Source organism: Pelodiscus sinensis, chromosome 8, assembly GCF_052426305.1.
Source record: "Pelodiscus sinensis isolate ZL-2025 chromosome 8, ASM5242630v1, whole genome shotgun sequence".
NCBI classification, from domain to species: Eukaryota; Metazoa; Chordata; order Testudines; family Trionychidae; genus Pelodiscus; species Pelodiscus sinensis.
The window spans coordinates 35,812,410-35,836,736 of record NC_143059.1 but is presented as its reverse complement, the minus strand read 5'-3'; the positions used below and the strand labels follow the sequence as shown (position 1 = coordinate 35,836,736).

The 24,327-nt window shown below is 39.5% G+C and overlaps 1 protein-coding gene across 11 annotated transcripts in view; it reads right to left on the bottom strand.

The window, feature by feature from the left end:
• Positions 1-433: 433 nt before the first annotated feature.
• The window catches only part of PCDH15 (protocadherin related 15), a 1,468,744-nt gene continuing 1,444,850 nt past the window's right edge, over positions 434-24,327 (bottom strand). For 10 of the 11 annotated variants that reach the window (XM_075935032.2, XM_075935036.2, XM_075935034.2 and 7 more), the window contains 5 exons: positions 20,191-20,212; positions 18,220-18,252; positions 14,406-14,479; positions 12,649-12,784; positions 434-1,263 (listed from right to left, as the gene is read on the bottom strand). In XM_075935032.2, coding sequence (XP_075791147.2) covers positions 712-1,263; positions 12,649-12,784; positions 14,406-14,479; positions 18,220-18,252; positions 20,191-20,212 — 817 coding nt within the window. In that variant the 3' untranslated portion in view covers positions 434-711. Of the gene's footprint in view, positions 1,264-10,074; positions 11,698-12,648; positions 12,785-14,405; positions 14,480-18,219; positions 18,253-20,190; positions 20,213-24,327 lie in introns of all 11 variants that reach the window. The other variant, XM_089780147.1, reaches the window with a different exon arrangement.

Genomic DNA, 24,327 nt, shown 5'->3' with positions numbered 1-24,327 from the left:
CGTCGACGGAGCCATGTAGTCTAGACATGCCCTGGGAGTGAGAGGTACTGGCTCCCACGGGAGATGAATGTTTGTAGTTGACAGAATTAACTGGTAAGCCCAGGTTTATCGGTTAATCATGTGGTCAACAACACGTTGATATCCCTAATACAGTGGACCTGAGTTTACCTAACATCTGCTTTATAGCTTCCTAATTCTGTTGGGCTAGATCCTCGAGTAGTGTAAATTGGCAGAGCCCCAAGGGCTGTGTCAATGTCTGTCAAGTGAGGATAGGGTCCACTGACTTCAGTGGCTTCATTTCTGATTTATTATAATGTGAGATATGAATCAAGCCTTCAGACATAAAAATACATCTAAACAATCTAAAATACTACACAGAGAAATAAGCCAGGCAAGTATAGAACATTTTGAAAAGTCGACAAAATTTGCTGGGCATTTAGTAATTTGCTGTTTATTAAACAATAAATCAAGGTCCAACAAAAAAGATAATTTCTAACTGAATATTGTTTAGTGAAATGAAAGCCTGTCAAAAGAGTTGTTGGAGAGAACAATTAATTGATACAAATGTGAGTGCAAATTCTCTCTCAGCTTTAAAGCATGTCATTCAAAGTATACAACTTATGTGCACAATACAAATTTCATATATTTTCCTCAGTGACATTAAAAAGCATAGTTTATTATAAACTGAAGTAAAAATTAAAATAAAAAAGGTCACAGTTTTGTCATTGGTATGTGAAGGTTATTCCATGGGCCCATCCAGAGCTCCTCTTCCTCTGAGTGTGTGTGATCGCCGTGTGATTCCAAGGGCTCTCTGACATCCTCATTATCAACAACTGACTCTTGCTCTTCTGTGCTTTTCATTTTGTTGCCTCCAGGTTTTGTTGCTATTTTGTCAGCCCCTCTAGCAGTGGAGGCAAATGAGACACTAGATGGTCTTGTGGTCAGTTTGTCACTGGAAGATGGCCCCTTTGACAATGTGTTCAATGGGACATTCTCCTCATGCGTCACTGCTAACTTGTCCAATTTCTTGAAGTGTTTCCCCAGTCTAACAGGGGATGTGGCTTTTAAATTATTGCCGAGACAAATGCGACGGGTTCTCACAACTGAGCCATTCTGCGCAATATAGATGTTGCCATTTACATTGTTTTGAATATTGGGGTGCTTAAGACGATTCCTCTGGCATTCTGGAGCACTGTCTTCTCCAGTTGAGCTGGTCTCATATTCTGGATCGACTACTAACTTGATCCTTTTCTTTCCGGCCCACTGGTTTGATAACAAGAGAGAGTTTATTAAATCACAACACAATTTATTCAATTTTCCCAGATGATATATTCTGCCTAGTATTCTGCCTACCTATATACATGCTTATTTTTATTTTTTCATTTTAATATACCAAGAGAGAGAGAGAGAGAGAATTTCCATTTAACTGTGCCTATTACTACCACATACTGCAATGTTAAACAATTTTCCCAATTCAGTGGAAGTAAAAATATTCAGAAATCTGTACTTAAGCTAGTACCTGCAGTTCAACAAAATATTAGCTATAGACTAGCTAAAGAAAGAAAACTCTGAAAACATTTTTGAGAGAACTGTTTAGGATTCGAAAACCATTATGGTATTTTTGCTAGATCCACATCCAGCGGTCATCAGATATGTTCCCATGAAAATAAAGTGTTTCTTTGGAAACTTCATGGCATGACTGTACTGCATCTTGAGTGGGAAGCGAGGTGGAGGGAATGCAAAAGGGAGAAGGTGTTATCTGGTTTGTCAGGAAAAAGGGTATACCACTTTAAGAAGTAAAGAACCAACCACAGTGGGTCAGTCTGGGGATTCAACTCATCCCCCAAGGTGACCTGACTGGAAGGGAGGGGAGAGTATGTAGGAGTAAGCTGAGCAGGAAAAACCCTCTTTGCCCAGACCAACTCTCCTATCCTTGGAAGTGGCAAAATACCAGATTTGGTAAGATCCACTCTGGGTACAGCAATAGCCACTCCTTTCTCTGGGGAATTTGGAAGAAATTTTTCTCTTACTGTCAGATTTGCCAAGGCAGAGTGGGTTTTTTTTGTGCCTTCTCACATTTGTTTGGGGGGAGCATAAAAAGGAAGGTAGGCTATGATGTTGCAACTTATTATTTTAAGTGTGGGGCCCAGTGCATACATTCCACAGGAAAGGGATAAAAAAGATACAGTGCTCAGGTAAGTGCAATGGAAAAGGATTTAAAGGAAGTGTTTGTTAAAGGAATAAGGAGGGAGTCACAGCTCCCATGACTGGCACAGCAGAGAGCCTACTTTATAGCGCACCTTAATCTTCCTTCAGGGAGGTGGATATTAAAGTCCCAGCAAGGAGATGGCTTGGGATGGAGAAAAGGGGAGTGCTGATAGAAGCTTCTTTGATACTATTGCAAAGATCATAGATTTACCTGCATTTTACACTTTTAGCTGCTGAGTAATCCCAAATAATTAATAGTAAAGTTGCAGCCTAATTAAACCACATTTAATCCTCTGTCCTTCTTCCAGTATGACAAGAAAATGGAAATTTTCCCTTCCAGAAATATGCTAACAAATTAATTGTGTACATAATGTTACAGCTAAACCAAAATCATATTTTGACAAAGCAACAATTTCTCAGTTGGTCATACACGGGAATAGAAAATACAACATAATAGGAATTCTTTATAACAGAAATTATAATGTATTGATGTAAAACTCTGAAGAAATGATTTGTTTCTGGTAATGACTATTGTTAACTTTTATATACTCTGAAAATCACTGGAAGTTTTCTTCTGGAATGTAAGGGTACTAAAGACTACCCTGTAATGTCAGCTCAGAGGTAGCATTTGACATTTTTACTTCATTGTAAAATGGAAATGACAGTGGCATTTCCATTTACTACATTGTTTTCATTTCTCAAAGGTAAAAGGCAAAGGTAAAAGTGTTGATAGTACCGATTAGACAAAATCGCCACATTATTCCTTTACACAGGACTTGATGTACCAGTTCATTACATTGGTATAAAACTGAACACTGAAATCAACAGATTTACACTGCTGTAATGTAACAGTTGTACGTCGGGCCTATATATTTTTTATATTTTCCATGGGAATCACAGAAGTTGAATTACGAACTTGTGACTTTGATTTAATTGTGTTCACATTATTTTAATTTATACCATGAATCTCATTAAAAAGCTGCCTCCTTACTATAAAACCCAGCTACTATCACTCTTGAACTAATAGTGAAAGCTCCATATTTATTCAAGAATGTCTACCATTAGCGTACAATATACGAGAGCTGACTTCTACAACGTGCATGTGCACACACAAACACACACACACACACCAGAAAGAGAGAGTTTTAAAAAAACAGCAACTCATGCAATGTACAAACATATGGGACTTAACATGCTTTTGAATAACTAAACTGCACATATTACTTACAGGTCTCTATTCTACCTTTTCATTCTTACACATTTCTATAATTTTTCTCATACTTATATGTATTTTGGTGAATGGGAAAAGTGACTAGTTTCAAGAAAATAGAAACACTAAAGGTGTCAGTAGAGGGATGTAAATGAAAGTACTTTGAAAGTGCAAATGAAGCTGGGATTTAACTATCCCATGCTTCATTTGCATAATCACGTAATGGCACTCTTTCTAAAAATCGCTATTTCAAAATTGAAATTGCAGTCTAGATGTGGTTCTTTCGAAAACAAAGTGCTTTTTCAAAAGATCCTGTAAACCTGTAAATTGCGTCTACTCTGCGGTTTCAATTTTTAAATAGCACGTTTTCGAAAGAGTGCCATTACCTTATTATGCAAATGAAGCACAGGATATTTAAATGCCGGTTTCATTTGCACTTTCAAAGTGCTTCATTTACATCCTTCTGCCAACAGAGGGATGTAGTCTAGATGTAGCCTAAATGTGCAGTTCTTGGGGATCCAGATCTGAGTAAGAGGAAAGGGATAAATGATTCTCTATTCATTGCATATTACAAATATAGGAACACAAGCCTCCTTCTCAGTCAAAGACAACAGTGTAAGTTTTAATGTTAAATGTGTACCTTATAGTTAAGCAATAGAGAGAAAGCTTTTATTGGAACATACTGTGAGGAAATTTATTTGTTTCACGAGTGATACTTGAAACAGCATAGTCTGCTCATGCTCTGTGGCATAGTCTGTTGCCTACAAAGATACTACAGGTTAAACCTCTCTATTTCGTCACTCTCTGGTCTAGCAACATCCTGGTACAGCATGATTTTAGTTTGCCAGATATCCACTTACCATGGATGTGGACAAGTTTCCCGCAGTCTCAAAGTTTTACAGTTACCAGTCCTAGCTCTCAGTGTTCTGTGCTGTTATTTAGTTCTAATTTACCCCTAAATGTGTTCTAAAATCCCAGTAAGCAGTGGAACTATTGGTAATTCTGGCAGACAATATTGAATTCCCTGCTCTGGCAAATTCTCTAGTTCATCACCATTGGATCCCCAGGTTGCTGAACTAGAGAGGTTCAATCTGTAGTCTCTATTACTTTTGCTACTGGTTCAACAGTGCCACTGCACACTTGAGCGATGGTATAAAGAAAACATTTTCAAATTCACTTTCATGAAAATTAAAAAAAAATACATTGCAAAAGACTAAAGACAATAAGCTTACAACTGCTCCAGGGGAATCATTGTGGGAGTCACATGTTCTTAAGGATATGTTTAATAATGCAGTTTCTAGTTTTCCTCACATTTTTTCCCACTGACTGAGGACTGTACCTTTCTGACATGGAATGGAGAAAATGAGCTACAATATATTAACTCAACTGAAGTTAAGGACAAACTCCCATTGACTTCAGTGGAGTCAGGATTTCACCTGATATATACAGTATCTATTTAGCACTAGCAGGCCCATACATATCCTTTATTTGAAAGAATGGACCATTACCTCTTCAAATATTCAGTCAATGGCAATCTCCATATTGCCACTATATCAGCGACAGGCAGGAAATAAGTGTGTGTCACATAGTTAATACACACAAGCCTGACCTAATTTCCTATTCATCTGAATGAACTGTCCATTAACACAAATGCCAAGAAAAAGTTTGACATATAAGAATTAACTTAATAGCAAGTTCAGGTATACTAGAAATTAAACTCCTTTCATCTTTCCACTATAGTAAATGAATTGTAGCCTTTGTGAGTCTCCCAGCTGTTAGATTTGTCAGCCTACCAGGTTTCTAGTTCACAATCCAGGTATTGAATCAAGAGAGGTGATTCATCTTTGGTACTGTAAACTAACATTAATTGGAAGGGGGAATGGACTGACTATGAGCTTTTTTATATTGAATCTAACATCCTACATAATCCACTGTTTGAGAAAGAGTGCAGTCCTTTGGACAATTAGGGTGTGTTTAAACTACATGGCTCCATCGATGGAGCCATGTAGATTAGGCTGATCGGCAAATGGAAATGAAGCCACGATTTAAATAATTGCGGCTTCATTTAAATTTAAATGGCTGCCATGCTGAGCCAACAAACAGCTGATCAGCTGTTGGCTCAGCGCGCTAGTCTGGACATTCCCGCGCCGACCTGAAAGCCCTTTATCGACCTCCCCGTTATGCCTCATAGGATGAGGTTTACTGGGGAGGTCGATAAAGGGCTTTTATGTTGGCAGGGGAGCATCCAGACTGTCCTGATCTGCCGACAAACAGCTGATCGGCAGAGCGGGGCAGCCATTTAAATTTAAATGAAGCCGTGATTATTTAAATCACGGCTTCATTTCGCTTTGCTGAACAAACAACTCTACATGGCTCTGTCGATGGAGCCATGAAGTCTGGACGTACCCTAAGAGAAAAAAGTTCCTGCAGAATGAGTCTAATATATATATATATATATATATATATATATATATATATATATATATATTTCAGCGTGTGGCATCATGCAGCAATAATTTATATTTGAAAACAAATACAACCTGAGCAGTTAAACTGGAGGCCTTCCTCCATTATCATGCCCACGCTGAACCACTGTATATGGACTGTAAATGTAGAGCTCTATAACTACAATTTCTATTCTGAACAGCATCAGATATTCCAGGTCAATGAATTGTAGAGAGCAAGTCCAAAATTACAGGTATTCGGTTAGCTGGTCTTTTCTTGCCCTATCTTTCATATGGGTACGTCTACACTACAGTGTTAATTCAAGTTAACTTAATTCAAAATAGTTAATTCAAATTAAGCTAATTCAAATTAACACATCTACACACAAAACCTATTTCGAAATAGCGTTTTGCTATTTCAAAATAGTGCATCCACACTGGGTGGACCCTGAACCAAAGTTAAGGCTGGCCAGAACCAGCAGGGCATCAGGTTAGGACTTAGTGTGTGGGGCTGCTGCCTGAGGCTAACTGAGCTCTGTGCTTAAAGGGACCCTACCTCCACCCCAGACAGACAGTTCTCAGGGTTCTCCACTTCCTTATCTACCTAAATGAGGGACAGCACAGCAGTCCTGCTTCGAGTGCCCTGTGTGCCCACACTCAGGACACCACAGCACTCAGCCACACGGAGCCAGAGCTGCCCCTGGGCAAACCGGTGCATCTTGTGGTGTGGTTGCCATCAGCCCAGCTGCACTTACTGCAGGCTGCCATCTGGGGGGTTCAACGGGGAGCTGTCAGGATCCAGGAGGCCCTGCGGGAGAGTGTCCACCCTGAGGAGCCCTCAGAGCCACCCCAGTCCTCCCCACTGGGGGGTTCGTGCCCCATTCCTCCCTTACGTCCTTCCACTTGTGCTCCCTGGCCCCCCTTCCTGATGTCAAACAAAAGACACGTATGTTCAAAAATAGAAACTGGATTTATTGAACAAAACTGGGAGAGGATGAACCTCTGGGGAGACTGGGAAAAGGAGGTGGGAGAGGGGAAGAGAGGCTGGGAGAGGGGAGGGAGAAACCTGGGAGGAGGGAGCTGGAAGGGGGAAGCCAGGGGAAGAAGAGGGAGGGGAAGCCCAGGGCTCAGGGTTGGGGGTCTTGCCAGACCAACCTGATTTTCTGCAAACCTGCTCCTGGGTTTACGTGTGGCCTTTGGTGGCCAGGCTGGCAGCTATCCTGCCATAGACGGCTGCATTCCTCTGTCTAGTGTGGATATTGCCCCCCCCCCCAACCTGAATAAGGTCCATGATCTCCACCCTGGAGCAGAAAGGCACTTGCCTTGTCCAGCCCCTCTCAGGCTCCTGGGAGCTGGCAAACTGCTCCTGGGGAGCGGTGGAAGGCTGGCTGCCAGTGGCTTGCTGGCTCATGTTTTGGGACCACTGGATCGGGGCTCCTGTGGCCACTGCTGGCTCTGGGCTGGCAGGCTTGGAGCTGGTACAGGCACTGTGGCCAGCATCAACCCCTTTAATGGCTCCAGGGATGGGGGAGAGGAGAGTAAGTTTTCCTGGTTGTGCCCAGAGTGGCCACCAGGGCTCCCTGGGAAGGGCTGGAGGTCCCCTATTTCGAATTAAGTGTCTACACAGCACTTAATTCAAAATAGCTATTTGAAATAGCGTTACTCCTCATAGAATGAGGTTTACCAAATTCGAATTAAGCGCTCCGCTATTTCAAATTAAATTCGAAATAGCAGTTTGCATATTAAGTTAATTCAAAATAACGGCTGTTAGTTGAAATTAACTTTGCAGTGTAGACATACCCTATGTCTGTTTTTTTGAAATGTGGGAGGTGAGAGTATGCAACCCTTAGCCAAAAAAAGATGGTCTGTGTAAAAATTGCTGAAGTAGTATTGAACATTACCCATATTGTTCAATGACTGAAGACGCTTTGCAGTTGGCAACTGAAACTTGTGAGGGCAATGATTATATGAGCGCAATTTAAAAATGCTCATTTTATAGGTGAGGTTTTGGGAAAACAATACCTTTTTTTTATGAATTTCCATATCTTGTTTTTTCATTCAATTTTTCAAATGACTCCTGAGGGGATTCTGCATGGCTGCGCACCCACAGAACAACCCCCCCTCCACTCCAGTGGAATTCCTCTGCTTCCATGCAGGAAACAGCAGGGAAGCAAAGAGAAGCTGCAGAGAGTAAGGGAGGCAGGGAATGACCATGGGTGCAGTTTTGGGAGGGGATTGCCTCTCCCAAGCAGAGGCAAGGCATGAGAGGGCAGATGGAATTATGTTTCACTGTCTCCTCTCATTTCTGCAAGTGCTGAACTGCCTAGCTGAAGAAAGTTGACTTGCTGACTCTACAGCTGAACACTGCCTCCTGGGTCCTGAGCCTGTCATACTCCCTTCTGTGTGCTTGGAGCCTCCTTCTTTTCTATGCAGTAGTGAGTGCTGGTGGTGGAGGTGGAGGAAATGAGGTAGAAGCAGGAGTGGTGGGATGAGAGAAAGAGGCAGTAGAGAAGGAAGTGAGTGGACTAGGCCAGGGGGGAGTATGGGAAGAGGTTAAGAGAAGAAAAGGGATAGGGGAATCATGAGGGAAGCAGAAGCCTGACAAGTGGCATCTCTTGGCAGTAGCTGGGGCTTCCCCATTAAGCAGGCCTAACGAACTCCCACCCTGACACGCCTGACCCTGCTATAATTGGGCTCCCCAATAAGCCAGAACCCCATTCTTCTGATCCCCCAAGCAGCTGCACTTGGACCCCACCTCCTCAAGCCCCACTCTCCCAGCACCTGGACCCTCCACTGAGTCCCCGCCCCACATCCAGACCCACTTGCCAACCCACATATCCCCACATCCAGACCCCTTGCTGAGCCCCAACCATCTTCTTCTGGGTCCCCTGTGAAGTCTCAATGCCCCTGCACACGGAACTCCTAATGAGCCCCTGTTCATCCAGATCTTCCACTGAGCTGCCTGCCACATAGAAACACAAAGCCTCTGGATCCTTCTGGGCTAGGCCTGCCTACCTGGTGCACCTGACTCAGATGGGCAAGGCCCCAGAGTATTTCTGGGCCAGGCCCAACCTTTGCATTGTACCAGGGTGAGATGCAACCTCACTGCTGAGTCTCTGTATTGGGGGAAGTGGAGAACTTAAGCATGATCTCCCTCCTCAGTGCAGCCAGCGGCCTGCGATCCCCACTGCCATGCTGGAGCTACATTTATTCACAAATAAAATTTGCAGAATTTTAAAATACGGTATGCATAATGATTAATTTTGGGGGGATCAGAAATTGGGTTTTTTTTGGTGCAGGAGTACAAAATGTGCTCCATGAATTATTTGATATCCTCAAATCCCCAAAGCTTTGCCATTTTGACACATAGAATGATCTAGAGTCTACAAGAATGAACACAGAGATCAGGAATTCTAATCTTGGCTCTGCCTCTGATGCCCAAGAATGCAGAGAGTAAGTCACTTCCTCTGACTCAGTCTTCCCTACCGTAAAATGGAAATGACAATATCCACATTCAAGGGATTATTACAAAAAAGAATAAACATATATGGAATTGAACATGTAGAGAAGTATTATATAAGTGCTAAATGCTGATTATCTTTATAATAATTCTTACTTTTTATTGTGACAACTGCCTATCAGAAGTACAATATCAATTATAATATGGATTGCCTACTATATGCATAATTTTGTGACAAGCTAGCCATTACTGCTAATGTAATATGCAATAGTACTTTGTACCATGACTAGCACAGTAAAAAGGGAGTAAATTAAAGGACTGCTAATAAAACGCCTTTTTAATCAGAGGGCTAAAGTTTATCCAGGCAATAAAAGTGCATCCCATCCTGTTAGTACCTTTGTGTTAAAATTCTATCAATATATAATACACACCAAGAATTACATCTGAGTATTTTTACTTGAGAAATGGTATCTGCATAGCTTTCAGTGGAATTGAAGTATCTAGAGAGGATGATATGTTTTCATTTTGTTTCTAAAGTTTTAATCAAATCTGTAGTGTTCCTGAAAGACCACACAGAGGGCACAGCAAACAAGACCATTCCTTACTATAAAATGGGCACCTACTGTTCTCTTTTTTTAAAAGGATGTGGAGTCAGCAGCAGCCTCTGACTCAGATGCAGTAGTATCAGGAGTCTCCTCTGACTGAAGTTCGCTGTGTTTTGAGGTCTTTTTTCTCAGATTTTTTCTTTTCATATTGGAATCAGAACTTTGAAAATCAGAATCTTGGGAAGCATCCGTTTTACTAGAAAAAGTCTCACTTACAGAACTCTTTGTCCCTCTACTGCCTTTGGATGTAACACTATTTTCACTTTCAAGGCTTTTTGATACACTCCCACTGAGTGTTTCCTCCCTATCTTTAGTGTCTGTATCAATCTCTTCTGTGCTTTCAGCCATGCTACCTCCATCACTAATATCTGATTTTCTTCTGTTGCTCTGTTTACTGGAAGTAGTTTTTTGAGTGATGGAAGATGTTTCAGACATAGTCCTATTACTTATATTGTCACCTGCCTCATCAGGACTTGTATCATCTTGTTCCACATCTGATTTGTCATCTTCTTCTGATATCTCCTCTATTGTGTCTTCTATTTCAGTGCTAAGTAGGGACAGTTTGTTCTTGTAGCTGGATCCAGAACTGTTTCCAGAGCTTTTGTTTCTTTCACTAACTGATCCCTGAGAGCTAACTTCACTATCAGAATTCATTACTTCTGACCTGTCACTGGAATCCCTTGTTCCTCCACTGGATTTACTTCCCTTTCTTGACAGATCAGTTCTTTCACTAACTCTTCTACTACTGGAATCACTATACTCAGATCTGTTATAGGAACTCTGATTTGAGGATACCTTTGACTGCAAGTCATCTTCGTCACTGTCAGAGAGTTTTTTCTGAGAAGCAGAAACTTGAGAAAGGACACTTTTGGACTCTTCCTCATCTTCTACCTCTTCAGAGTGCTCAGATGCGTCATCTTCTGATTCATCCTGTTCATTATCTGATTTGGATACAGAAGGATCATCTTCTGAATCCTGTAAATCTTTCTCATTCTCTTCATCAGAGTCCACAGTACTTTCATTGGTTTCATCTTGGTCCAGTGTCACTTTCAAATAGTCTTTATCATCTGTCTGAGAAGCAGATATACTACTCTTTGTTGATGATTCATCATCTGAAGCAGTAGGTTTTATTTTTTTCTTCTTATCATAGTCATCAGAAACATCACTATCCTCTGGCTCACTTTCTGCTGTGATATTTATTGAAATTCCTGATTTTGTTTCATCTCTTTCAGATTCACTCACCCTCTGACTTTCAGAGTCTTCATCTCCTTTTTCACTTGCAGATAGTGAACTTTTGCTGACAGAGCTCTGAGATTTGCAATGCTTTTGAAATTTTTTGGAAACACTAATGCGTTTCAGCACATGACTTAGTCTTCTGGTTGTTGAAGGCCTATCATCTGCTGATTTTTGGAAATAATTTCCTTTGATAATCATGCTGTCTTCACTGTCTACTGGGCGAGATGACATCAGCTTGGCATAATTGGAATCTTTGCTACTGCTTTTTACTTTCTGCAGAATCATTGGGAATATCTTTGCTTTCTTCCATGGAGAATGAGCAGACTCAGTTGTTCCTTCTCGTTTGTTGGAATTTACGGCTATTCGACTCAACTGCATTACTGCTTTTAGTTTTCTTTTTCCCTGGATGGTCCTATATTCTCTTTGAGGACCACCTCTTAGCTCCATCCCACCACCTAAAGCACTCCCTTCTATTTGATCCCCTGCTCTCTGGATTACAGTTCTGCCTGCAGGACCTTTGCCTGGACTCATTCCCTGAAAATTATGAAAATGGAATTTAATTACAATTTGAAAGACAGGTATTAGGAAAACTTGTTATCCTAAAACACTTCAGCAGGAAGAGCACTAAAAGTTAATATTACCATGCAACATTTTTACTGGAATCAAAACCAGCTTACCTGTTATTGTATGTGTTTTTTATTTTTTTTTGTTTGTCAAAGCTTCTGGGACTGAAAGAAAAACTTTAATTTCTAGAATGGGCAATTAGTTCACAGTAATTTTACTCAGTTACTGTAGAAAAAACTGACAAACTATTACAGCTTCTTTTCTAAATAATATCATTTTGTTCAATCAATAGCCTACCATTTCTGAACATTAAATGTAAATATATATCTTCATATGAATTTTTTTCTAATTTTCACTTGACATTTTCATTTATTATTCTTACACTTGATTGCCAAACATTATGATAAATTATTGTAGTAACTGTTGTGTTCTTGCATAGTCAGTCACAGCCTATTAGTAACTGTTGTGTTCTTGCATAGTCAGTTACAGCCTATTATACTCAGTATAACTATTGAAGGTATAACTAATAAACCATTGTTTAGGAATATAATAGTAAATGAGGTTATATGCATTTCTTACTGGATAAGAAATCCATGATCTAAGGGCAAATAGTTCTATGTAGATTAAAAGCAACTTTATAATTTTTTAAAAAGGAAAGGAGATGATGATATGAAAACCATAATCTGAAAACCTTCCTTTTACTTGGAAAAAGAAAGTTTCTTCTTGATATATGACCAACCATCAGAATTTCAAATCTCAACCAGGTTTTATTGGATCTGTTATGCAGTGACTGGAGAGTCTTAAGTTGCCTATCTGGTGTGTGCAAAATAGTACTCTAAATAATCATGAAAAGAAAACCTGAAAAAGTTAAAAGACACTGCCTTATTACAGAATGCAATCAGCAGAGTTAATTACACTTACTTCTCCTTCAGCTGTGGATGCATGAGGACTGTAGTAATAGCTGCCATCATTTTCCACAACCACTTCACCATACTCATCATACATTCCAGTTGGAGATAACAATCGACGCCGACTCCCATATTGAGGCAACTCATACCTGGAAAGGAGAACTTTTCAGGTATTCTGCGTCTTTATATATATGTGTGCTTATGTGTATCTATATTTTCTCTCTCACACACAAATACACACCCTAAAGTGAAAGAGATTTCCTGTTCTCTTGTTATTGTCCACATATGAGAAATTGTTTATATTGAAAACAATTTAAAATTCGCTAAAAATCAACAGAAAAACTCTCATAGTTTCCAAAGGGTTTTGTATATGGACAAAGCTATTATGTATCCTGGATGAGTTAGAAGGCTTCCAAGTTTAGGCATCTCCTTCCAGGTACCTGTTTCCATATCTTGATTGTATTGGAGAGTAACTGCACCTCATCTGATGTGGGGAGAAGGGTATGTTGTTTGGAGGAAGACCATAATGGTTTATAACAGGGTGGGAGACAAAAAAGGTTTACAAACGTCTGCAGAAAGGAAGATGGGTGTCAGCTTATCAGCGCAGACTCATCCCTTGGGAATGTTTTGGAAGCTCATTTTCCATGCAGCAGCCCCCCTCCCCCACCCTTCCTGCACTGAAAGTGCTAATATCCAGTTGGATTAGGACCTGCTGTGGGTATTGCACTTATCACTCCTTTGTAGGGTAGCTGGGAAGGAATTTTTCCCACACCACTATATTAGCTTCAGGAGAGCAAGGATTTTTCACCTTCCCCATGGTGGTGTCTGTGATTGGTATGGCAGAAAGCCACCACCCTTTTTTATAGCCCACTTTAATATGTCTATGGGAGGGAGGTGTTTCAGGGCTCTTATGGCCCACCTTAAGCCTCGTAAGAGGAACTGGATGTCAAGATATATGCTATGGGTTGGCTGGGGGACCTGAATGAAAAATGAAAAGAGCTGGCAGAAGCCCCAGGTAGTTATTTGAACAAACATGGATATCTTCCATGTAGCCCCTAAAAATTTAGTAATAAAATTGCGGCCTGATTAAAATCCATATGAAGTGTCTCCAGTCCTCCTTCTGGTATAGCCAGACAACAAGGACTCGGTATTGTGGAAGCGCTCTAGGCAGCATCTCTCTGATTAATCCCGTGTCACAACTCTGAATTATAAAGATCCCTTGCAGGCTTCCTGGATTAACCATAGAGATTGCCTATAGAATGCTTACAGCCATACAGATATGACTAGAGCACAAAGCAATCCAAAGCAGAATGGCTCTATTTATGCTGTTAACCTAGCCACATCTATACTCACATGGCTGTTCAAGAAGCACACTATGAGCAGAAAATGAAATGACTGGAATGGACGCACAGAGTAGAGAGCCACAGAAAGGGAAGTCAGAGAAAATTATTTCAAAGAAACAAATGTATGCAAATAAAATCATATTCACAAAATGAGAAAATTAGGTACTACCCTCATTTGCATAACACAGACTTATGCACGTTCTGGGAGAGGAGATTAGGAAAGTCATGTACTACACTCTGGATCTTTGTATGAGGAGAGTTTTGCTCATGGTATGTAAATATTTGCATGTAGAAGATAAATGTAATCCTCAGGTTTTTCTAGAATCCCAAAGAAAATGAGATTTTCCATACTGAATGCTGAAATAATAAAAATGCTAAGCCTGTAAAGTTGTGTTTGCAAAGTTATACAGGAAAACTAAAAACATACCCATGTTCATAACTGTAGTAATCTTGCCCATAGAACTCTTGGCCAGGATCAATTCCGGATTCCATAGATAATTCCTGTGAAACAAAAACTGACTGAATGGAAATACTTACACACATAGTGATGGTTATAAAGTATTCAGAAAAAAAGTATTGCAAATTGCATGCAAGTAATAAAAAAGACAAGAACTACAGGGAGTATTTTTTATCAATATCATTTGCCATTTCAATAATAATATTCACAGGTGACCATGTTGTTTTTTCTCGTGTCTGAGTTGGGATGCTGGTGAAATCATAATTCAAAAGGCTTCTGTGATGCTGAAAAAAATCTGTCAAAAACTACAGTTGGCACCTTCAGTAATCGAAGGCCAACAGGAACTATGAAAGATTTATTTTAAGTGATACAACCCTATAAAATGTACTATAGCGAAAGCTCTAATGGGTAAAAGATACACATCCTTTTGCACACTGGGAAGGGTGGCAATCTTATTTAGTTGTACTTTACAATAACTTTAATCAGCGTAAATGGCTCATCACAAATATATTGTCACTTTTCTCAATTTTCTTTTCTTGCCTTTGAGCCCCATACCTGTTCATAGGACTGTAAATGAAGCACCCCTACTCTAAAATGTAGAATATTTTCTTTGCAGTTTTTGTCAGGCTCTATTTCAGATCACATCATCTGTTGATGCAATCTTCATTTTTATGAACAATTATTATTAGCAGTACTGGATTAGAAGGAATCGTTTTGTTTATATCATATAAAAATACCATTGTACCTTTTAAAAATCTTCACAGCTCTTGGGATGTTACGGATAAGATTACTGTCTTGCAAAGTAAAATGTTTGTGAAAAACAAAGGCATGAAAAATTGGACTGGATCAAGGAGGGGGCGGTGGTAATCTGCTATCTTTGTATTCTCCTGGTCACCAGGGAACCTGTCCTGCTCCCAAAATAAATTAGAGCACCCTCAGAGCTGTTCTAGATTACTTTTTATTTTCCCGTGGTTCCTGGGAGTTGCTACGATTGCCAGAGATTGTTGGAGTTGCCATGCCATGCCATCCACCCCTCCATACCCTATGTCAACTGTATTAGCTTTACTCAACTGGTGGTTCCTGTATGCCAGAGGAATTTAACTGGCAATACAGGTCAGTTTTAAGGCAGCTCTGTACCACTAGTATAGCGCAAAACAGCTTTATTGGGGCCAAGGAGCTAACTCAAAGGACTTGCTCTTGCTCCTGCTGAAATTAATGGGAGTTGTTCTATTGTTTACACTGGAAGCAATATCAGGTCTAAGTGATTTCAACTGAAGGCATCAAGGATATAATCCAGATCCTTCATTACACTTCACAACCCTTTTATTATTTTTAGGAAGAAACCTGCTTATCACATAGCTTAGAGTAATAATAACTAACAGACTAGCATCGGAGAAACCAGATAAAAATGTGATACAATTTGAACCTCTCTAGTTTGGCACCACTTGGATATGACCAAGGTTCCCTGTAAGCTGCACACTTGTGCAGGCATGCAACCATTTTCTGAGCCCCGTGCAGTGGTTCAGAGCTCACTGTGCAGGAAGGGAGCTCAGCTGATCTGCCGGGGAAGAAGGGGCAGGGAACTCTCCCTCTCAGAGAAGCAGAAGCAGTAGCAGCTGCTGCCTGCTATAAATGGAGAAGCTGGCTCCAGCCTCTACTCCAGGGCTGGGTAAAAGATGATATATAGGCTGGATCCAGCCACGAGAGCCTCAGCTGGCTCCCTGCCTGTCCCACACGCATTTGGCACTCAGGAAAGCTGGGTGCAGGGCCACGTGTGCTTGTGAATGCTGAGAGCCTGGAGGGAAGGGAGACAGGCTTCTCATGCTGTGCTTACCTCAGTAGTTCCCATTAGCCGGTTTCAACCAATAGGAGCTGTCTTTTTGCAGGACAAGCAGTATGTGAAGTGCCCCTCCTCCCTCAGCCCCATGGCTCACAGCATTCAGCTCAGAACAATAAACATGACTCCTGCAGCTTCCCTGAGCATGTACAGGGGCTGCAAGACTGGGACCCTGGCTTAGGAATCTGCTTGGCTGTTGGCTGGGAGCCAGGAAATATCTCCCAGACAAAGCCTATCTCTGGCACCCCAGCTCCTCCCTCCCTTTCCCAACCCTCTGCTCCCTTTTGCCCTCATACCCCACGTAACCCAAATCTTCTGCACCCCTGCTCCAACCCCCATACACCTTCCCAGACACTGCATCCTCTCCTACACACCTCCTCAGGTCACAAACCCCTCTCAGACCTTGCACCCCAATCTGCTATCCCTGGTCACAGCCCAAAACCCTGCTCCTCTTCTTGCATTCCTGTCCCAGGTCACAACCTCCTCCCAGGCCCTGCATTCCCTCTACACCCTCATCTGCTGCCCCAGATCACAATACCCTACTTTACCCAAACTCCCTCCCAGATCCCACACCCTAATCCCTTACCCCAAGTGCCTTTCTGCACCCAGTTTCCATCCCAGACCCAGATCCACACACCCTCTCCATTAATATAATGAAAGAGTGCAGCCCTCGACCACTTACCAAGTTCTTGGAGTGCTCCCCCCCCCCATGAAAAAATATTGTCCACGCCTGTGTTAATGGCTTAAGGTAAGAAAGAAAAAGATTCTTTTAATAGAATTTTTTTGAGTTTGCAGATATCTAAAACTCTGATCTTAATGATTTTTTTATAAAAAAACTGTGTTACATGGTAAACTGTATTACATTAAGGCCAGATCTTTGCTATCTGGTAATGTCCTAGCATTTATGAGTCCAAAGTAGCAAGTATTAGGTGTGATGCCAGCTGTTTTGTAGGATGAAACCTTATTTGCAAGATCTTTGAAACATGCATCTGTCTGTTAGAAAGGATGATGATACATGTACTCAAAGGTCTCAGAGGAGTAGCCATATTCATTTGTAAGTAAAAACAAAACAAATAAAAAAACAATGGTGCTATAGCACCTTAGGCTAACAAAATTATATAAATAGTATCATGAGCTTTCAAAGTAAATAAACATAAGCATTGCTCCTTGTTAATTATCCCTTGTTTTAATATATTTTCTTCCACATTTATGGACTATTTAAAATATATATTTAGATCTACAATTTTTGTTTGTAGTGGTGGGCGAACATCCAAACACTACCTCAATATTGGTGTTGCACATAAGAAAATTCTACCTCCAAGGATGGAAAATCTTAGTAAGATTGCTGGATATGACTGGTGCCAAGCCAGAGAATTTGCCAAATCATGGGAGGTCAATATTGTCTACAAGCATTACCAACTTCCACTGATTACTGGGCTCTTGGAAGACATTTAGGAGTAAATTAGAACTAATAACAGAACAGAACACTGAGAACCAGGACTGGTGGCTGTAAACAACATTTATGGGACCATGGGAAACTTGGCCACACCCATGATATGTGAAAACTGGCTAACTAAAACCATGCTGGACAACAGATGTTGCTGGACCAAAGAGTTCCAGACTAGAGAGGTTCAATTCAATTATTCTATTTATTAATCTTTAAAGAATTCTAGAAAACTTTTCAATTGCTGAAGTCAACATTAATGACTAATAGAAGTAGGAGGATAATTCCAAAAAATAGTCATAAGGCTGAGTGCCTCGGATATTTAGTTTAAACTAAATAAATGGGATTAAAAGTCTAGATATTTTTTCTTTTACAAAATAAACATATTTTCTTTAATGGTGACAAAAATTCTTCCTGGAAAATAGAAATTTAGATCAGAAAATAATGAAAAGGCTGCTTTGAAAGTTAAAGAACAGTAAGGAAAAATTTTAAAAAAATAGTACCTCTGGTCTGAGAAGAGAGGGTCTCAACAATTGCTGTTGATGACAAAGATAATTAGAAACAGAAAGATTAATCAGACAGTGCTAGATAGCAGAACAGATAATTTATGTTGCAACTGAAAAGTTTGAAGGAGATTCTCCAAGCACTGTTCTATCAGTATTTTTAATTTCAGAATAGCCAAAATACTTCAATAATCATTGAATACTTTTTAGTTACATTGTAAATAGAGAACCAGGTAAAACATATATCAGTAAAATCAGTTTAAAATAGTGGCACCCGGCTTATGCAAATGAAGCCCAGGAAATTCAAATCCCGGGCTTCATTTGCAAGTGCGGTATGCCTACATTACCCCTCTAGTTCGAACTAGCGGGGTAGTGTAGACATACCCCTAGTTACTAGGAAGTTTCTGTTAGAAAGCTCAAGTAAATTGTAATACAGTGCTTTGTTTCAATAACAATGTCATCACGTTCTCTATTTCCCTCTGTGGTTGCTGTCTTCTGTATATTTGGGTACTGATTTGGCCCTTTTCATCACAGTATCAGAACATCTCACAATCATTAATAGATTTAATTATCATAGTAGCCCTCTGAAATAAGGAAATACTATTCCCTTTTTACAGTTAGGGCATTTAGTTATAAGGTAGATTAAAAATGTGCCTCAATTTAGAACAAAGTTTATAGTTGACCTAGGGCTTGAACCTAGTAGGACCAAGTTCCACTCTAGCACCCTATTCACTGCACCGATTTTTCTCTTTTGTAGAGGAAGACAAATAGTTTTATGTAGTTGGTTGAACTATATAATTGCTAAAAACTGCATCTTCTGTTCTGCTGCACGGTGTACAGAATGACAAAAACATGCTACTATCTGAGAAAGAACAAGTAGGATCTGTACAGAGTCTAACAGCAGCTACATATGATTATCCTGTGCTACCTCATAGCTAAATGCGCCTAATAATGGCGGTTACATTACTGAACTACTGTGTGGCTCAAATTATTTGAACTAAGGTCCTTCCTCAGTGCTTCAGATTTTGCTGATTTTACTTTTTTGATCCCTGGGGAAGCAGATAGGGCCATACTCATGGGTCAGGGCCAGAAGTGGGGTTTGTCTGGTGAGGAGGCAGGTTTCAGCCTTCTACTCCCCTCGTGACTCCAGATCTTCAGCATGGCCCTATTTAATTCCGCAGAGCAATGTGTAACCAAGATCACATAGAGCAGCTTAAACCTCTTGAGTGCTGCAGAGGGCTGCCCCAGTTGCTGGGAGTACAAGGGTGCTGAGCATGATCCCATGCCAGCCCATTGCCCTTTATTTTCAGTTTTTATTACTTTTTTCTTTTTAAAATGTTTAAGCCTAATAACTTTCCATGATATAAAATAAATGAATTGTAAAAACAGAAAATGATAGTTTTATTTATAACTTACTTTACATGTTGCAATTTACAATACCTACCGCACATATGTAACTTGGGGCAGATGCTCCCATCCTTCCTCAAGAAGAGCAGTATCTTATCAGACAAGTAGTCCCACTGAATTTAGGGATTATTTGTATAGTAAGAGACTCATGTGAATTTATATGGAAAAAAATTAAGTCTTTTTGGAAAAAGCAGGAAGTCCTGCAACTTGCTATATTCACCCCATCAGAGCAGACACATGAATGTTGTCCTGCAGAAGGAGTAAATCACAGCAAGGTAGTGATTTTGCAGATGCTAAAGAGCATAAGGAGCTGAATACACTGTTCTTGAAGGTCCTGACATTAACAGCTTTGACCCAACTTTTCATATCAATCTTCAGCCTTTGAAGAAAATTAACTTATATTAATGCAAACTTTCAATTTATTTTAACATTTCAATCAAACTAATAGATTTGAAGAGAAAATCTCTGTGTTGTAAACAGCTGAAGAAAAAGTGCTGGAAATAAGAAGCTGTACATTCTCTTCTATCAAACTGTTTTAATAATATAGTTGGGAAATAGCCTTACCTCTTGCTGTGCATATCCTCGCCTAAATTCAGAAAAAGAAAAACATAACATTAGTACACAGCTCTAATAGTATGTAAAGATGCTGTTCATATTCACTATTTTCATGGAAGAGAGGTAGAGAAATAATGTCCTTGAAAATGTTACTAATATGGTAAGGAATATTTACCTAATAATACAAAATAAGTGGGTCTTTTAAGACAAAACAAATGCCTGGACTTACATAACTATATTTCAGGAAGAGTATTAGAGCCATGTGTTGTTTAGTGCTGCTTCTAGAGTCCAACTGAGTCAGAAAGTCAGTGCACTGCTACAATAGAATATGGATGGGGAGAGGCAGCACACACACACTACATGGTGCCACTGGTCAAATCCCTTGCCCACATATTTCCTTTCTTTTCACAGTGAGGTATGGATTCCTGCCATAGAGATCTTCATAGTGGCACAGAGAAGGTGAAAAATTCTCTGTTTTGTACTCTTTCAGCTGATAGACAGTAGGCTTTTATTTTGTTTTTGGCTTTCTGCAATGATGCAGGACTAGCTAGAGTTTAGCCTTGAGCTTCTATTGATAATTTCCACTAATTATATTAATATTAAAATTATATCTACCCTAACATTTCCACAGTGTATTATAGTCTTTCAGCTAGCTATGGTTTATTTTTCCACAGGCTTTGTGCTTTTGATCTTATTGGAATATTTGTTTGTTTGAATTCATATTCAGTGAACCAGACATATAATGGAAACATTGTCTTTAAGTCTGTCAATTTTTATACTGTCACGTTTCATTCCAGGAACTTTAAATAGTTCGGGAAAAAATACTGAGCGGCATTTACACCTTAACATTGCTATTTTGAGATACAGCAGGTAAATGCTCAGAACTGTGTTGAGCTTAAACTAGTACATAGATATCAGCCTAGGAAAACCATTTAATTAGTTAAGAAAAAAGTAAAGAACAGAATGGAAGATCTCAATCTTTAATATCATTATTTGTAAAGCTTTTCTATTAATATTCAGCACATGTTGTTATCAGAGTGAATTATTGCAGTTGTTCCTATAAGTAATGAAATGAAGATTTATCACCAAAAGATGATCTGTCACTTTCCAATGCCTGCATGAGCAATACTGTATTAGGTTTCCTTTTAGCTTATAACAGTCTCTAGAAATTGAAGGTATTGAGTTGCAAGCAGGATAAGAAAGCCTATTAAACTTAATTGCTCTTGAGTGGTCAATGCAGTACAGATTAAAAGTGGAAGTAATAAAAGTAAGTTAATACTTATTTACTCTTTGAATTCAATTTACTGAAAATATACCTATATTTTATAATCAAGCTTTTGAGAGAAGTGCATAATGTTCCTCCTACTATTAATGGTTGGATGTTTTCAGAAAAAGAGGCAAAACTTTCTACTAACTTTCATTTTTCTTGGTATTTCACTCTACAGCATAAGGTTTCATTATAAAAGGAAAGACCAAGGTGAAATTACATGTTCCATTCCCGTTAAATAATTTTAAAAATCCCCCAGATGATCTGTAATAATGTCTAGATAAAAAGTATAATCTGGTTTCCTGGCTTTCAAGCTGACAGATGCCCTCAATTTAAAACAAAAGGAAAAACAAGGGAAACAGTACTAATGATGAAGTATGCTAATACCAAAACATACACAACATTTACAATGCTATAGTTAAGGATTACAATGAAAGTGAAGTTATGGGCATAAATAGTATACCTACCACTGCTCGATATTGCTACTGTAATTCAAAAATTTTTTGAATTGCCTTTAACTCTGCCATATCCAGGGAACGCATCTGCTTTTTTGGGTCAGTTTCTGAAAAAGCAGATGTGTTCTTTCGGAAGCCCTGTATTCCTCATTTTATGAGGAATAAGGGCTCTTCTGAAAGAGAATGTTTTCCCCACATTTGGCCTGTGTAAATGGCGAAATGTCAGAAAAGCCTCTTCTGAAAAAAGAATTGTAGTCCAAAAAAAGAACTACAGTGTAGATGTAGCCTAACAGAAGTTATGTATTTGCTTTAATCCTTCTGAATGTTGTATTTTGTTAAAGGTATTTATATTTCTTCTTGTATTCAAGGCAAAAGAGAGATCAAAATCAAAACACCCTAAATACTAGTTAGAATTAGGAATTATTTTTATCTACTTTTTTTCTTTTGAGGTGAAACGTTTCACTCAGTTCAAAACTACGAAGAAAGATTTTTTTAAAATGTCATAAATAGACATTTTTAATCCAACTGCTCAGTGGCCAGACAGTATCTCTTACCAATAACATACCATTGATTGCTATTTCACTACCTTAGAATCTGAAAAAAAATTGATTGACTATGATTGTGGGGTTTTTTTTAAAAGTAAAATAAATAAGTACATAGATAAATAAATAAATTAAATACAATTTAGAATGGTGAGAGTTAAAGGAATGATGAAGGCAGAAACCAGCTCTGAGTGCTTGATGAACACCATACCCTTTTTTACCTGGTTGGGAAGGAAATGTTAGTTATTTATGGAATCAATTCACATCTTCAATTGATACTAAGGATGGTCAAGGTGGTACAATAAAGAGCAAATGCAGACCACATGTTCAGTGTACAGTTATGTCTATGTAGGGTAGCTGACAGATTTGCCAGACCCCTGGGCAGGGTGTGAGGGTGTCCAACTCCGCTGTCTTCCAAAGGGTGTGGCCTTGAGTGAAAGGGGAGGGGCTGGAGCAGCCAGTCTTCAGCACTAACTGGAGCATGCTGTGCTGCAGACCTTGCATAGCACAGCATTCTGTTGGCAAAATAAAGACCCCAGGGCTGTGGCCACCACCTTTGCCACAGTAGTGACAGCTGTGGCTGGGAACCCCAGGCCCTCTTGAATTGCTGGACCCCAGGGCAGTTGTCCCCTTTGCTCCTTCCTCCCTTCCCCCATCAGGGCATCTGATCCTAAGGAACTAATTCAAGGACCATGGCAATTAAGTTAATCGGAATAACTTTTTATCAAAGTCTTTTAAATTTGTTTTAGAGACTTTTCAGTAATTGATTATTATTATATGTAATACACTAGCATACAGAGGACTCGACTGTGACTGGGGCTCCATTGTGCTAAATGCTGTAAAAATACACTGTAAGAGACTGTCCCTGTCCCTGAAAGACTTTATAAACTAAAAAGAAAATACTGTCAAAAGGATGGGAGCGGATAGAGACATTTGTGCTTCTTATTGCTCTAGATTTCCACTTAATCATTGCATAGGTTTGGAATGGTAAAAAAAAAGTCATTTTTCAAAAAAAGACCTTCACAGAAAAATACACTGAAGTATATTGCCAGCTACTGCCAATAACCTTAGCTGACTAACAAAGGTTGCCGACAGATATTCACTTTAATGAAAAAGAATATAATTTAAAAAAAAATCCCAAACATTAAAACTTTTAGTATTAAGAGGGGTTCTCCAAAATGATGAAGAAAGCACCATATGTGGGTGAAGACCTAATGTATATGATATTTTCCCTAAAGATTCGTTTGAGCTTGGTTGGATTAAACTAAAAAATGAGAAATTAAGGAAGGTCACACATAATCATAATTTAATAAAGTTTGAAGAAATTTACTATTGGCCAGATTTTGAAAAGTGCTGGGCACCAGCAACTCCCACAGACTTCAGAGGGCAGAATGGGCAATACTGCAAAGCAGGTCAATTTATCTATATAATATACTTCATATAAGTGAATTAAAGCTCTGATTCTGCAAAGACTTACACATGTTCTTAACTTGTGCACTATCACTAGTTTCACTGAAATCAAGTTAAGCACTTTGATAATCTGGATCAGGGATTCAAATCTACTCAGTACACCACTGTAATACAGCCTACACACCTGACCAAATGCAAAGCATTGCAATGTACAAATAGGTCATTAATCCAGTTTTAAGACAGACAGCCCTGCCTTTGTTTGGTTTGTCCCATCCTGTACTGATATAAAACCATATGTAGCTTCATCCAACATCATGCATAATGCATGCCATTCTGAAGAGTGCAGCACTCCACCCTGACTCGTGTGACCTGAACACAAACTGTTGGGGCAGGGTCACACAGATGGAGTGGTTCTTGCCATTCCACGAAGTTCTGGAATGTCTGGTATTCTGGAAATGTGTTAGTGGCCATC